This window comes from Bos mutus, chromosome 4, assembly GCF_027580195.1.
Source record: "Bos mutus isolate GX-2022 chromosome 4, NWIPB_WYAK_1.1, whole genome shotgun sequence".
Classification (NCBI taxonomy): Eukaryota; Metazoa; Chordata; class Mammalia; order Artiodactyla; family Bovidae; genus Bos; species Bos mutus.
The window spans coordinates 70,833,101-70,850,080 of NC_091620.1; the positions used below are offsets into that span (position 1 = coordinate 70,833,101).

Consider the following 16,980-nt stretch of genomic DNA (forward strand, 5'->3'; position numbering starts at 1 on the left):
TTTCCAGCTCATTGAGGTTCCCTGGTGGCTCAGTAGGTAGAGTCCACCTGCAATGCCGGAGACCTAAGCTCAATCGTGGGTCAGGAAGATGATCTGGAGAAGGAAATGGCAACCCACTCGAGTTTTCTTGCTTGAGAAATCACATGGACAGAGGAGCCTGGCAGGCTACAGTCTATGGGGTCACAAGAGTCAGACAAGAACTTAGCAACTAAACCACCCTAACCCCCTCGTGCCTGGGGAATAAAACCATTTTTCCAGTTTTTTCCAAAGGCAAGTGCCTGATGCACAGTGAGACCAAAGGGGTTGGGAGCAGAGAAAGGTTTAAGGTTTACTGCAGAGTCAGACACGACTGAGTGACTTCACTTTTACTTTTCACTTTCATGCATTGGAGAAGGAAATGGCAATCCACTCCAGTGTTCTTGCCTGGAGAATCCCAGGGACAGCAGAGCCTGGTGGGCTGCCGTCTATGGGGTCACACAGAGTTGGACACGACTGAAGTGACTTAGCAGCAGCAGCAGCAGGCCAAGCAAGGAGAATGGGCACCTCATGTTCAAAGAACCCCAGACTCCCTGGTGGGGTTCAGGGAAGAGTCTCTAAGGGCAAAATTTGGGGTGAGGACACAGGGTGTGTGACTTTCCACTGATTTGCTGGCGGTGAGGTAACAGGAATCTTGGGTTCCGCCTGAAGCTACCATCCTCCCCCTGGGTGGGAACCTTAGTTCCTGCAAAAGAACTCAGAGATATATCAGATGGCTATGAATGTATCTCTTCAAGAGAAACCACAATCCTGCCCTTTGTCTGCACTGTTATTCACTGCTTTTCCTTTCTTTTGGCATTCCCGTGTTTCCCTAATGAGTAACTTTTGAATCTGCCCTCTGAAAATCAGGAAAGGTCTAGGAAGCTGAAGCTTTTCCCTATAAACAAGAAACAGGACATGCAAAGTTTCCATACCCCACAGGTCCTGCTTGGTTTCACAACTGAGTAATAAATGCATCTACTTTAAAGATTCGGTTATAATTGGTACTAACAAAACATTTCATGTATTTACATGTTGCAGTGGCTTGAGTTTTTCAGGAAGATGGCAAGACCCAAGCTGTGGTTAATCAAAATGTGGGAACACCACCTAAGAGATGACACTTCATTTTTATGGCGGAGACAGTTACCTCTGTAAGGTCTACCATCACATCTTTCCATATATAAATGTTACCTTTTCAGGACTTCCTTAGCAACTTTAAATTTACAAACTTAAAGCATAAAAAGGGACAGAAAGACCCAGATCTGTTGGTCAAAGAAAGTCTTCCTTGGAAACTCTGTACACATTTGTCTATATACCAGGCTCAATTACATCATTATTCAGAGAATATGAGTGTGGACAAAAATAAAAATGTTACCTACCATTTCAGTAAACAAAGAATGTTGCCCACCCTCAAGCCAGCAGCCATTGCAATCACCCCTGCACCCTGAGAGGAATTCAGGATGGGAAAAACCAGGATACTGGCCCTAGATGAGAAAACCACTAAAATCTTTTAACTTGAAATATCTATTTTTGTGTGTGATTAGCAATGATCTTTTGATATCTGACTACATTTTTTTTTTTTTTTTGGTCTTTTTCAGCAAAAACTCCTATGTATCCTGGCTCCTCCCTTACCTCTTTGGAACAGTCCCTCAGGGTTATCTGAAAGGCTGTTTCCCCAGGCTATAGTCCTCAGTTAAATTCCCCAAATAAATATATCTCTCAACTTTTAGACTGTTTTGGGCTTCCCCCCCACCCCCACCCCCCGCCCCCGCCGCCCCCAATTGAAGTATGAAGCCAAGAATTGCATGGGGGAAGCAAGAGACTCAAGATTGCCCAAGTTCTGCCATGGATGCACAAAGTAAATGATTTTGGTGGAGTCATGGATTTTTCTCACTTATACAAATGAAACTGATTTAACTTCTTGTAGTGACTAATGGGCACACAAGTCCTCCAAGTAAGTTTACCTTACTGCTTTCATTTCCGTAATTCATTTTACTTTCAAGGTGTTTTTTTTTTTTTTTTAATACCCGTAAAGACTGTTTACTAACAACTGTATAGTTTCAGTTGCTCAACCAGTTTTGCTGCCTTGAAAAGTATCCTGGAGCAGGTAAGAGTTTGTCTTAACTCTTGCTCCAATTTCTTTTTTTTCCTTCAGTTTCTTATCAGAATTCTTTCTCGTACTCAACATGAGGCTGTACCTCACACATTTATTTTAGAAGCCAGCATTCCTTATTATTCTATTTCTCCCTTATGAATTTTCTCCCACATGTGTTAGTAATTCTGTTTCTCCCTTAGTTATTAACATTTTATTTAGATTTGAGACTCTCCTTTCCAGTTGTTTAAGCTGGATAGTACAGCTCATCCAGATGTGTTACTTACCACTCTAGGCTTATACATTATTAATGTTCTTTAAGAATGCCAAAGGCCATCTAGTCCTTATTAGAAATGTAACATTTTTTGAAAAAAATTAGGAAAAATTATATCCATGTTTTAAAGATGCTTTAGAAAGAAAAAGGACTCAGCACTTAATCCTACATATTCCAATAAAATCCGAAGTTCTTCCTTAGTGCTGTGTGTCTCACTTGCAGAATTGTAAAGCATTTTAAAGAGTGCTAGCCAGGTTTCTAAGAATAAACCAAACACATTCACACAGCATGGATCCCAGGTAGTGTTTTACATTTATATGCACCAAGCCCTAGTTTGTATCAGCAGGACACACACACACACACACACACACACACACACACACAAAGAAAAGCACCTTTGTATTAAAATTGAGCGTCCTCCCAGAATTCTTAGTCATACATGATGCATGCTTGAATGAAACATCAACAGAGAATTTCCAAACATAAAGACTCTTGGCTGGTGATTAAACAGGGGCATCCATAACTCAAACTTGTGGTGTTTTAATTACTTTAACACATACATTCCCTAGTTAGCCAGCCAGACTTGGTTATTCTAAATGGCTGACTGAGTCTGCAACATATCACAACTATCTGTATCACATATAACCGATAGTTACGATTTTTAAAAACCTCTCGTCCTACAGAACCACACTTCCTTGCTGCAAGATGCCCAGATCTTACCTTTGTTTTCACATATGCCGGACCTCTGTCATGCATTTCACATGGTATAATGTGCACTACGAAGTCACAGTAAAGAAACAAGAAAGAAAAAAACACCTCAGTAATAATATTTTATTATAAAACTGTGCTTTATTATAAGGAAATTTTAAATATAACCAACAATACTGAAAATAATGTAACTGGCATTTACAGCCTTGGTCAGAGTTCTTTATTAAACAGGCATTTGTAGTTAACAATTAGCTTATGCAACAAAATAGGTAACTTGAAAAAGTGAAGGAAGTTGAAAATACAGAATGATAAACCAGGAATTTGTGGTTGTGTTTTTTTCTTGTTCGGTAGACATGACTTTTAAAATCTGAAATATTATAGAAAACAAGTCTGCATTCAGTAAGCTCTCTTCCCGTGGGAAAGTTTGCAAAGTAGTTAAAACTGTGCTAAAATGTGGCTGAAGGTATATTTTACATACTTCTTATATGTACATTATCCAATTCACGTATCTTTACCACATTTTCATTATACAAGCAAGACCAGAAACATTCTCTAATAAGACCACACTAGCCACAGAATTTTTTTACCCATGTATATATTTCTTTGAAACATATTTCCCAAAATGAAATCGCCGATTTAAAAGGGAACAACTATTTAGAATTAATGTCTCTGGACATTGGGGTCATGTAGTCCTAGAATCCATGTAAGAGTATACTGCTTTGGTGGAATATAATTAATTCATTTTATGTAGCAGGATAATAAGCATTATCAATTATCAACAAAAATCTATTCAGCTGAGTTCATTCTGCATTTGCAGAATGAAATGAATGCAGTTGAGAGTCTACATTAAAGCAAGTGGAGAGGCCTAATGGTATACTTGGAATGGGCAGAAATTCCTTGCATCCTTATATATGTTTTACTTACAATAACTTATTTCTCCCACTTTGGAGGAAACCCATGGGAGCAGACGTCTGCAAGGATGTTATTACACATGTCTAGTGAAGAACAAAGAAATATCTATGGGCATGTTGATAAGGACCCCGAATATTTTTGGTATAGGAGACTTTTTTTTTTAGCATATATAATAAGATCTTAGGCTTTTAGAAGACAACAATTAAGTTTAAAGAACATTTAAAAATATTTGTGACATTAAATGTCAAATTTTTAAAGATAACAGAGAACTGCAAAAATGAAAGAAGGAAGCATAGATAGATGCTTTATGAGGAAAATAATGACCTTTCATCCAAAGACACTTTCCTGTTGTTGTAATGACTAAACTGCCTGTCCTTAAAACCACTGGAATATGTAGGCTACTGACATTATACCCAAGAAGTCAAAAGGTACTTTATTGCAAAAATATAAAAGGTTTTAAAATTGCATAAGATGTTTTATACCATTTCACCAATAGGCCAAGGCCAGCACATAACTTATCAAGCCAGAAAAACTTTAAAACAAAAATGGTTAAATTGTACTTACTATATATAGTGAGTTGTAAAAAGAATGTGATGCCATGCTGTGTAGCATGGTTCACTGCCAAGTTCCCTTTTACATGGGTGTAGTCATAACATATCAATCTGAGCAAGTCAAAATGAATACACATTGCCTATGATAACATCCTTTAATTATCTTCTTAAACACAGATACTTTCAATATATTACAATCATCTGAATCTTTCAGTCAAATCATAATTTTGTGGAGTAGAAAGTCATTTTATCAGTATGTTGATATTTTTTGATCTACTCTTTTTAGAAAGTGATGTTAAAGCCTATTGACTATTAAATACCTATTCTGTTTACTGATACATTGTAAATGTAAAAAAAGGAAAAAACCTGAAATCACAGAAAATGCTTGGCATCTACACAAACACATTCTCAGTGGACTAACCACTACTGTGTAATTTTGTCACTAGAGGTCTTGCTCCAATACTTTTGCTTCATGCAGTGGGTTCAACAATATCCATGTTTGTTCCAAACAGGGCAACTAATTGCTCTTCATAGGTAGCGATGTTCCTTTTCATAATTTCCATGCAAGGTCCCAAAAGCCTTTCAAATGCTTGCACATCCATGGCTAAGAAGAGTGGAGAATAAAAGAAAAATAACATTCTTTACAAACCTGGAATTTCTAATTCACTTGTGGTACCTATTTCACATATGTCAATGACGCAATGGCATTTTTGCATAAATATCAGATACAAGAAAAAGGCATAAAGATAAAAACATTCCACTTCAAAAAGGAAGCAGCCAGTGGCCCGTGGCCATATGATGTTATATTGGAAGTTCCTGATCCAGGTTAAAAGAATGAGGGATTGTTATGGCAAGACCTTGGAATTTTACAAAATAAATACATTTTTATGTCACCACTTTAGCAGTATGAACTCAAGGGTGGCAAGGTAGTGTTTTCTATCTTGTTTTCCCTCCTCAGGGTTTACAATGCAATGCTGTGAAGACCAGATGTTGCCCTTTACAATTTTTTACTCTTTTATACTAGGGTCTAGTCAATTCAAAATGGCAGTCCAAATAATGATTTTGTCCACTTCTGTAAGTATATGCTCTATGTTGCTTAGATTGCTTGTCTCGAGCATTTTTAAAAACTGAATTTATATGAAAATATAATCATACTATCATTGAAATACAAATTAAAATTCTTTTGTTTTTGCTTCTTAAATTTACAGAACTAAAAAAGGCAGTGTTTACAATAGAGTGAATGGAAATTCTTGCACTGCTGGCAGCATGCAAATAAGTGCAAATACAAGTGATATGGCAATAGATATCAAAAACCATAAAAAGAAAACCCAATTCCAAAAAGCATTTCTCAGGAAAAATCCTATCATGTGAAAAAGCAGTATATGCACACACCCCCACAGAAAAGCTCTCCTCCACCGCGCAAAATGGAGCCAAAACTCAAAAATTATGTAACAGTGGGAAGTGAGTAAATAATTCAGTGTGTATTTAAGCAATGTTAATATTTGATGTAATAAACATGAGAAAATGCCTAAGCTATAATGAATGAAAGAAGCAGTTTACAAAACTGATTTAAAGCTGAAAACATACAAATAAAAAAGGATGATAAGGAATTATAATAGGATGTGGAAATTGCTGGGTGGTGGTGGTACTGGGTAACTCTTAGTTTTTCCTACCTTTCTGTATTTCTCAAATTTAATGTGAATATATATTTTATTATAGAAAAAAAGTAATGGGATTTCACTCACATCATCTTTACTCCCTACTGTCTAACACCTCTATCTACTCAGAGAAATTACCTGTCAGCTTCTAAATTTTTCTTTTTCATCCAAGTGTAACACTAGAGTAATACTATACTTATTTAAAATCATTTAAAAAACAACTTCTCTAAGAAAATTCTGGGGATACTTGCAAATCTTAACACTGAAGCTAAATTTATTCTAAACTGTGGACGAAGAGTACAGAGTAGCTAATTACTTTTTAAATTAATTTTTATTGGTGTATAGTTGATTTATAATGTTTATTACTTTCTGCTGTACAGCAAAGTGAATCAGTTTATACATAGACATGTATCCACTGTTTTTAGATTCTTTTCCCATACAGGTCATTACAGAGTATTGACTAGTTCTCTTAAAGAAAATGTCATCTGTATTAATATCTCCTGAGTTATATTTTTCATTACTAAAATAAGTTATTTCTCACATATAAAATCTCTGCTATATATAGATGCCTTCCAGCTGAAGATGGCCCTTCTGTTCATGGCATTTCTGTGTGGTACACAGAAGTAATAAACAGCTGAACAAGATTTTCATTGTGCTATGACACACTTGAACTCTTGTTTCCTAATCCTAGGATGAGAAACTTTTCCTAGACATTTTAACTTCCCCTGCAGAACTTAGTATACCTTATAAAAGTGCTGTTTGAGGGGGTTTTTAGCAGAAATGGAACACAGTGCATATTGTTCATTTGAAAAATTAGATGTAAAGCTTGGTACTCAGAATTCTTATCTTAACAACATACTAAAATGTTATTTCATGTCTATAAAAAAGAACAATGTATATGTGTGTGAAAAGTTTTCTAAGAAGTTGGCTTCCACAAATTGGCTTGACAGTGCAATGAATCCTAATCTTGTATTCTGTTGGGACCATAAAACTTGTGAACCCAGTAAAATAATCAGTGTGACGCTGAATACGTACAATGCACATAGAAGGATTTCAACTGGGGCAAGTGTGCCCTGGGCCGTGAGTCCTACCTAAACATTTGACGGTCCCGATGGCGTGTGCGGAAGCGGCTCGGGGCTTGTTCGTTACCAGAGCCAGTTCGCCGAAGTACTGCCCTCGAGAACACCGAGCGATTTCAACTGCACCGTTCTCCTCCACCTCTGACTTACCCTGACAAGGTGATGGAAAGTGTTAGCGTTCACTCAGCTTAAGAAAAACAGAATGAAGCTTAGTCAGGAAAAAAAAAAAAAAGTCTATTATGTTACTTGTTAATATTTCATGGATTTTTAGGACTTACCTTCCTTTTCATAGTAATTTTCACTTCTCCAGATTCTACAATGAAAAAAGAATCAGCCAAGTCTCCCTGTCAGAATAGAATAAAAACAGAGGGTGAAAAATCCAACTTTAGTTGACAGCAATCCTGCTGCCCACCACACTCTGAAATCAATCCCATGCCAGTTTACAGATCATCTCCTGAAAGCTGAAACGCCACAGAACAGGTTATGGCTCCTCCTAAGTTGAGATGTTATGATCAACAATTACCATGTAACAATTTCATTTGTAAAATCATCTGAAATGATATACTGTCTACTAGAGCATTTCTGCTAAAACTAGCAAGAAAATATAGCAACTAACACCAAGGTAAGAATTTCGCTCAAACTGCAGCCTGGATAAAGCACAGACATGGTCAGAAACGTGAGCACTGTTTCCCAGCAGTGTCGCCTCTGTCAGCTGCTCCTATGCTGAAATGTGCCACCCTGGGTCGTTCCTAACCTATGAAGCCAGAGCATGGCAACCCAAGATAATCCAGCAACTCCGCAAGTGGAGAAAGCAGGCAGACAAAGCGGTGTGTGTGGGCCCTGATGCCTGTCCTGCAGGCTGGGGACCAAATTTTAGATGCTGGGTTACTGACAGCCCACCTCAAGGCCCAGAAAGACTTCTCAAAGAAAGTGTTGCCATTTCTAACTACATAGCTGCGTTTTCTTGTTTTCTTTTTTGAACAAATTTCCTTGATTTCCAATGATGCCTTATGAATTAAGTAATGTAATACAAAAGATGACATTGACTTCCCTAAGCCTCTCAAAGTGATTCTGGAGAAACTCAGGTGTTTCAAAACTCTTTACTACAATTCAAGAAATACAGTATCAGATTGTAATATATCATAAGGAATGCAGAGTCTCCATTATACTATAGTGCAGACATGTATGTTTATAAACGCTTAAAAGACAACTATCTAAAGATACCTTTAATAAAGTCTCAGTATACATATGTCTTTTCCCTTACCTTTTATCAGGCTTTCTCTAAGACCTTCATGTGAAATATTCAAGTGTCTTAAATCATAAAAGGTCTATCAACTGCCATGTAATTTCATTTTTAAAACATGCTCAAATTGCATGTAAAACTAATGAGTTAAGTTCTGTTGGTCGGTTGGGTCAATGTCAGTTTGCTAGTTTTGATGTTGTACTAGTGATACAAAATGCACTGGGAGAGATTGGGTCAAGAGCACATGGGACTTCGTGTTTTTTGTTTTTTTTTTTTGCAGCATGCTGTGAATCTATAATTCCCAAAATAATTGGGAAAAGTCATTTCAAAAGTGCTCTGTGCTTTGCAGCTTTTCAATCTGTATCATGGAATCTCAGCCTTGTTCTCTAATTTGACAGACTGGGGGTGGCAGAGGGGGAAGACTGACCGATGTACTTGTTTATTTGCCTTCTAAACTGATTCTTTTCTCGGCCTCCCAGACCTTGAATCTTGTTTCACATGTATGAAAAGAGACAATATTTTAGATAAATATTACAATATAGTATAATATTAATAGGAAAATTACCCAATTTGTTAAAAACCTGTTTTTTTTAAAGTCTTTATTGAATAAACAAATTCAATTTGTTATAAACTGCTTCTGTGGTTTTTTGGTTTTTTTGTTTTTTTTTATGTCTTGGGTTTTTGGCCATGAGGCATGTGGGATCTTAGCTCCCCAACCAGGGATTGAACCCGCACCCCTAGCTTTGGAAGGTGAAGTCTTAACCACTGAACTACCAGGGAAGTTCCTAAAAAACCTGTTTGTAACTAGGAAATTAGCAGTATCATCGATATGCTTTTATCTGTAAACTCTAACCGTCTCTATAAATCCTACTTCTGGGTAGGTCTGTTCTAACCAATATGTGTATTGCTTCAGGTTCTAAATGGGATTTGAGAAAAGCATTATGGGTTCAAGAGCATGCCGGCCCCCTCAGTGCCTGGCAGCCAGTGAAGTACATGGTGCAACATGTCCCCTTCTTGGTTAATTTCACGGTTTCACCAGTGAACTGATTGTGCAGAACTTTACACCTTCCAATGCACCTTCTGGGTCCTTATTAATAAATGTTATGGAACGATTACCAGTTTTTTTCCCCTGTTATAAATGACATCTTAATTCTCTATATACATGTGACCTTCACGTCTGGTACAAATATAAAATTATGCCTAAATCTATTGGATGATTTAATATATATTTCCTTAAGATTTAATTAAAAAAAATAAAAACATTCAGATAGCTTGATGGCTATAAATTAAGCCATTTTAAATACATTTGGCAGGAAATAATTATATTAATCCACCACTACATACTAATTATGGACAATGAAAATTTTATTAAGACTTAGAATATATAAGAATCTTTTGGAAAATAACCTCAAACTGAGCTCCATAAAAAGTATTATACCTGAGCAATGATTTGTTCTCCATCGTTGTATACTTTGGTGCCTATCACGTCTACCACTTTCAGGCGTTCAGAAACCTATAAAGGAAAAAGGATAATACAGTTGACCCCTCAATGATATGGGTTTAAACTGTGCACAGTCTACTTATCTACAGATTTTTTCCAGTAAATATACAGTTGCCCCTCCATATCCACAAATGTGGAACCCAGGGCCATGGAGGGTCTGCTGTAAGGGACTTGAGCATCTGCAGACTTTGGTATCCACCAAGGTCCTAGAACCAATCCCTGTGGAGATGGATGAAGAACTGTATGAAACAAACTAATCAGGTAATCTTAACTATTTCATGGGTTTAAAAATGGTAGCCTACAGGCCAAATAAACTGAGCAATGTGTGTGTTCATATTAATAAACCTAATTAATATAAAAAGCACAATCGCTCAGTGGTGTCCAACTCTTTGTGACTCCATGGACACAAGGCTCTTCTGTCCATGGATTTTACCAGGCAAGAATACTGGAGTAGGTTGCCATTTCCTACTCCAGGGGGATCTTCCCAACCCAGGGATTGAACCCATGTCTCCTGTGTCTCCTGCATTTGTAGGCAGATTCTTTACTCGCTGAGCTATCAGAGAAGCCCCATTATATGAATTACGTGCCAGCATTTTAAACAAATTTTTCATAAAAACTTGAATTTCCAGCTTCTCTTGAAAAATCAGAACTGTCAGCAACACTCAGCCCATATTTTCATGTGGCATAAATAAACTCTGGTGCACCAGCAGCTGTTTCTTAAGATGGAGCACATGCTCTCCAGTTTACCAAAGTCCCATCCTGGCTTGGTTTTCTTCTTTGTTACTTGCCTAACTCTGAAGGCATTTGAATTTCCAACTCTGACCTATTTTTACTTAAACAGATCTGCTGCTGGAGAAGATGAGCTGCCCAATATGCATTCTGAAACGAGGCCTGAATTTCTACCAGGTGAATACTGACAAGCCAACATAGGGACATGTCAGCAGGTAGGTCTGTCAACCCCAAGGATTCTGGCCGAGAGGCTGGAAGGATGGTATTACTGTCACTCAGGTGGGGAAGAGAAGGAAGGATGTTTGGGACTTGTCGGTTTGAGATATCTTTTAGATATCCTAGAGGAAATGTTAAATATGCAATGTTAAATAAGCCTGGCTTGGGTGGGGCCTTGCACAGTGATGTCAGTTTTAAGAGGCATCAACATAATAGACATTTAAAGCCAGGGGATTTGACAAGTACAGCATGGGAATAAGTGCAGCCTGCAAAAAGAAAGAGAGACCTTGGGATGCCAATTTTAAGAGGAAAGGAATAAGGAAGGAGAGGGCAGTGAGGACATTCTGTATTTAGATAACCTCTTCCTGTAAAGGCTACTGCCTACATTTATGTGATTAGTTTAAGTCTGCTTTTAGAAAGAGATCTCATACAAATCTGCTGTAGCTGCTCCCAAGAGTCTATTATGTGTAAACAACAAAATAGATACAGTTACAGGCAGTAAAAGAAATACTAAGCTATTAAAACAATGTAATCTTTTCAAGTGAAAATATAGATAGATTATTATTCAAAGAAACCTTCTGCAGAGCTAAGCATTCCTAACAAAACAGAAGCTTTTAAAGCAAAATAAAATAAAAGCACAAACATATACTTACTTCCAAAGATTTAAGGAATGGCAGTGACTCAATAAAGCTTTCATACATTTTTCTCTTTTTGGCATTATTTTTTACAATTATCCTCCTGAAGGTTACCCTGTCCTAAAGGCAGAATATCAAATATGAAGACAATTAAAAGGTAGACTTTATGAGGAAAGAAAGTTTGAAGAGATAGTTTCATTTTATTCCCTGTAAGAAACAAACAATAATTGAAGATTTTCAAAATAAAAGATTAATATTATTATACTTCTAATACAACTCATTTCATATTTTTATTTCCTTAAGCATTAATATAGAACCATATAAAATGTTATTTTCATGCTTTTGAAGGAAAGCAACAGTTTACTTTTAATTCAGAACAGAGATCTGACCAACATGTAACTAGTGGGCTAAACCCACGAGGTGGTGCTGTTGCACCATTAAAAAAATACCAGCTTCTGTTTTCTTTTTCTCCCCAGCTTTTTGAGATACAATTGACTTGTAATATTGTTTAAGGTATACAACATGTTGATTTGATATATATTGTAAAATTATTACCACAGTAGAGTTACTTACTACCACAAATAATTGTCATTTTTTTTGGTGTGTGGTGACATTTAAGATTTATTCTCTTGGCAGCTTTCAAATATATTGACAGTATTGTTACCTATAATCATCAGGTACACTGGGTCTTCAGAACATATTCATTTTATAATTACGCCCCCCAGCCCCTGGCGACCAACATTCTACTCAGTTTTTATGAGTTCAAACTAGCACTGAGTTCTTTTGTTATAGATAACAGCCCTGGAGTGTTAAAGTTCAGTGGGACGTGGTGAGCTTTTTTTCTTTTTTTTTTGAGATATAACTGGCATACAGCATCATACTAGTTTCAGGCGTAGGACATAATGATTCAGTATTTGTATCCATTGTGAAATGATCATTACAATAAGTACTTAATATCTGTTACCATAAATAGTTACAGAATTCTTTTTCTTGTGAGGAGAACTTTAAAGATGTACTCTTATAGCAACTTTCAACTATACAATACAGTATTATTAACTGCAGACACCATACTGTACGTTACGTCCCTAGGCTGTATTTTTAACTGGAAGTTTGTACCTTTTGAACCCCTTCACCCATGACCAGCCTTTTATTTAAAAAACAAAACAGAAAATCTGGGTGTGCATCCCTTTTAGTAAAGTGTTGTTATGTATCTGTTTCACACACACACACGCACTGGTTGTGACATTTCCTTGTGTTTCCTGTGGGCTGCAGTTAAAAAAAAATACATGGAAACCAGTAGTATTAGAAAATGTTTTTAAATCATGCAATTACAATGTAAAGAGAGCTTGAAAAATTATTGACTCTAGGATTTTTTGTCACATCCACATGTCAGTTTTCTTTTTTAAAACTGTGCACAGAGAAACTACAACTTTCTTGAGTAGACTTTGATTCCAGTGTTTATCATGTTCATTTTCCTCAAATGTTCCTGTTTATACTACTTAATCTCAAGGATCCAACACTGAATTGAGGAACGAGGGAAAACTTTATAGGTAATGGCTCAAAAAATGGTCTTCCTACAAATTTTACATTTTAAAAATTCCTACAAAACATTATATTAGTTCTTAGTTAAGAGCTCTCAGAATTATGTTAGTTTGGCATACACTGATCAACAACTATACTTTTAATACAAAATAAAATTAACAGGGATATGTTCTTTAATTAATAATTACTATGACAACATATTGAAAGTGAAAGTGAAGTCGCTCAGTCGTGTCCGACTCTTTGCGACCCCATGGACTGTAGCCTACCAGGCTCCTCTGTCCATGGGATTCTCCAGGCAAGAGTACTGGAGTGGGTTGCCATTTCCTTCTCCAGGGGATCTTCCCGACCCAGGGATTGAACCCGGGTCTCCCACACTCCAGGCAGACGCTTTAACCTCTGAGCCACCAAATGAACTGATAGGATAGAGAAAAATGCCAGTGTGGATGTAAGTATCTAGGAAATTAAACATCCTGTCTTCTAATTTAGTTTACTACAATTTTATAAGGGCTGTGATTTGGACTTGCACTCAATCATTTTTTAAAAAAGAAAAAAATTTTTCAAGATAACAAATAAAATTACTGAAATAATTTCCAAGCCTGGCTCTGCAGGCTTGTGTTTTTTTCAAAAAGGTTTCTAAGATCCCAGATTTTAATGACTCAAAATCTCTGCAAACAGCGCTCTATAATAATCTGCATTTCATGAAAGCTCCCCAAGTGACTCTGATACATAAACAGGTCTGGGAAGCAGCTGCAACACCATTTTATGAACAAGGTTTATTACAAAACAGAGAAGACAAGAAATGGGTTAGCAATTTAGAAATTAACCACCGCAACAAGCTATGTGTCTCAAGAAAAATCTTCTACTGGTGGCCCACCTCTTCACACTCACTGTGACATATCAATAAAATCCAGAAAGTCCCATTTCAAATGTTTTCACCCCAGTCATTTCAATCGTCACCTCTCTGAATCACCAGCATGGTCATGTAGATCAGTTAATCCCCCAAGGCTAACCGTGACCTAGACTTATTTACAAAGTTGGACTATTCTACAAAGGACTTTTCTCTTGAGATTTGCTTATCTTAGCACCTGCACTTACATGGCAGAGCTCCAACCTGTTGGTCTCAAAAGCAAAATTCCTTTTCTATTTGACTTTGTCTGAAAAGGGGCTAGTTAGGCCAGCTGCTAAGAAAGCAGATTTGAAGTATTAATTATGTTAATGACTATAATTTTAAAAAAAACACCAACTTCACTTATACACATACCCTAAGGTGATCATCACAAACTGCTCACCTCTACAGAGCTTAAAACGGGTGTGTGCTTAGTTGCTTAGTCGTGTCCGACTCTTTGCAACCCCATGGACTGTAGCCTACCAGGCTCATCTGTCCATGGGGATTCTCCAGGCAAGAATACTGGAGTGGGGTGCCATGCCCTCCTCCAAGAGATCTTCAAACAGGTACAGATTAGTAAAAAAAAAAAAAAAAAAACTGAAGAATCCTTCACCCTTCCTGAGAACATAAATATCACATATACCTGGAAATGGCTGGACCTCTGTCCCTAGTTTAAGGTTCCTTCCAGGGCTGAGAACTATCAGTACTCGAAGGGCCAACCCACTAAGTATGTGACCTTGTTCCAAGGATGTGCATGAGGAGCCTTCCTGATCATGTGACAATCTGACCCTGCCTGGCAAGCCCACCAGGATGATTAAATTTTAAATGGTACCTCCTTTAAGGAAACAGATCACAACCCACCCTTGTGACAGTGCGTAAACACTTCCTAAGGGCCAAGTCTACTGGTTTTGAGTGTTTATTTTGCCGGCTTTGGGTATTCAAATCTCTGATTATCCTTAAGACACTTCAGAGGACAAGCTCCCTTCCACCTGAAACAATTCCAATTTTGCTTGCACCACTTAAAAAGTGACTCATGACATTTTTAAGAAGTAAACAGTAGCTGCCTGGGTCTCAGAAGAAGAAATGCACAAGTCTTGTTTCTCTGATCAAGAGATATTTTTATTGGCTCAATTCACCTCGGAGTCAAAGGCTCAGTGGTGACTGAACCATGCGTAACTTCCGTGAGACTACAGATCTTGAAAAGGAGGTTTTAACAACCTTCCTGTTACTTCAACCTTGCCTCCTTCCACAAAAGGATTTGAGAGAAGTAACCAAATAAACTCATGTCAGAACCATAGGGTGGGATGTTATCAACAATTTCAAAAGAAAACACAAGTAGTATCCACATTCCCTTAAATCAAGGCTACTTAAAGTGTGTTCTGGGCACCAGCAGCCCCTGGTGCCTCCTGGGAGCGTGTGAGAAATGCAGAATCACAGGCCTCATGCCAGACCCTATGAGTCAGATTCTGCTTTTTAACTAAATTTCCAGGTGATCCCTAAGCACCAGCTTAACCAGAGTCCAGAACCAGCTTTACTCGGATCTGCTACTTTGTCTCCTAAGATCTTTGATGAAAAGAATGTCCCTCACTCAAATCTTTAAACCAAACTTTAAGCCTTTTAGAAAAGGCATCATTAGGAAATTTTTCTTTTTGGATGGATTGTTTAAAAATTGGAGTATAATTGCTTTACAATGTTGTCTTAGTTTCTGTTGTACAACAATGTGAATCACCTATAACTATACATATATTCCCTCCCTTCTGAGCCTCCCTCAAGAAATTTACTTTAAAAGCCCAGGTCTGAGAGTTCCAACCCTGAGAGTTGAATAAGTTTGTGTGTAATGGAGCCTAGGTAAGAGAATTTCTTTTTTAACACCTCTAAGTAATTCTGACATGCATCTGACATGACGTGAGAAACACAGACATTGAGTGTTTTTTCTCTACACAGTTGCTTGTCAATGCAGGGTTGTTACCAATCAATTTATACTACACAAAGAGTCTCCGTTTTCAGTGGTTATCTCAAGCAGGCATGAGACCCATGTGATGGACTTGCTCCAATACAGATTGTGGAGTCCCATAGCCAGTTTCTGAGTCAGCAGGCCTGAATCAGTGAGTGGAGCCTCAACGGGCATTTCCAGCAAGTTCCCAGTTGATAGAGATGCTACAAGGCAGGGGACCGTGCTTGGAACCAGAGATATTATACCTACCACAGAAACCTACCAGAAAAAAACAGCATTGAAGCCTCTGTTTATTTGTGTGACTGGCTGGTTTTTAAGAATGTGTAAAAGAGGAGCATTTAGGAGCACCTATTAGTTGCTTAATAAATTCTCTGATGACCGATGGTGATCCCCAAACCATCTACCTATTAAAACTAAAATACTGCAGCTACCTGGCTGCTAGCATAATGATTTTTCACAAATGACATTCAGGTCAAATAAATACTTCACTCACCAAACCCCACAGAGCACCAGGAGAGGTAGCAGTGATTGTAGCTGCTCTGGGTGTGTTGTACATTAAGGCCAGTTCGCCAAAACTCCCACGATTATCATAGTTGCCAACACACCGTCCAACACCATCGCATTTCACATAAATATCAAATGTTCCTCTGGTGGATGCATGAAAAAGATGTAAAAGTAATTCAAGTCAAGTCTCATCACAACAAAACATGAGCCTTTGGCAATAAAATCTCATTCATTTTTTAAGAATTACTTATTGCTTGGTCTTCTTGCTCAGACATCATAACACATTCACTTGATTAAAATTTTAAATGTCTAGAAGGATGAACAGTGGGAAGTTCCCTTCTGCCCTGGTCCAGCCATTCAGTTTTCTCCAAAAAAGCCACTGCTCCCAGCTTCTCCATCCTTGCAGAGGTCTTTACACCTGGGAGCAGCGGGAGCTGGATAGATGCACTGGAAGCCTTCCGAAGGTGCAGGAAGTGACAGG

At 37.6% G+C, this 16,980-nt stretch overlaps 1 protein-coding gene across 1 annotated transcript in view; it reads right to left on the reverse strand.

Annotated features, from left to right (window-relative positions):
* Positions 1-3,765: 3,765 nt before the first annotated feature.
* Positions 3,766-16,980, reverse strand: part of PRKAR2B (protein kinase cAMP-dependent type II regulatory subunit beta) — a 101,983-nt gene continuing 88,768 nt past the window's right edge. Inside the window, exons 6-11 of the mRNA XM_005901434.3 lie at positions 16,489-16,642; positions 11,632-11,733; positions 9,971-10,045; positions 7,568-7,633; positions 7,302-7,440; positions 3,766-5,156 (exon numbers count right to left, since the gene is read on the reverse strand). Of these exons, the coding sequence (XP_005901496.1) occupies positions 5,023-5,156; positions 7,302-7,440; positions 7,568-7,633; positions 9,971-10,045; positions 11,632-11,733; positions 16,489-16,642 (670 nt within the window). The 3' untranslated portion in view covers positions 3,766-5,022. The remainder of the gene's footprint in view (positions 5,157-7,301; positions 7,441-7,567; positions 7,634-9,970; positions 10,046-11,631; positions 11,734-16,488; positions 16,643-16,980) is intronic.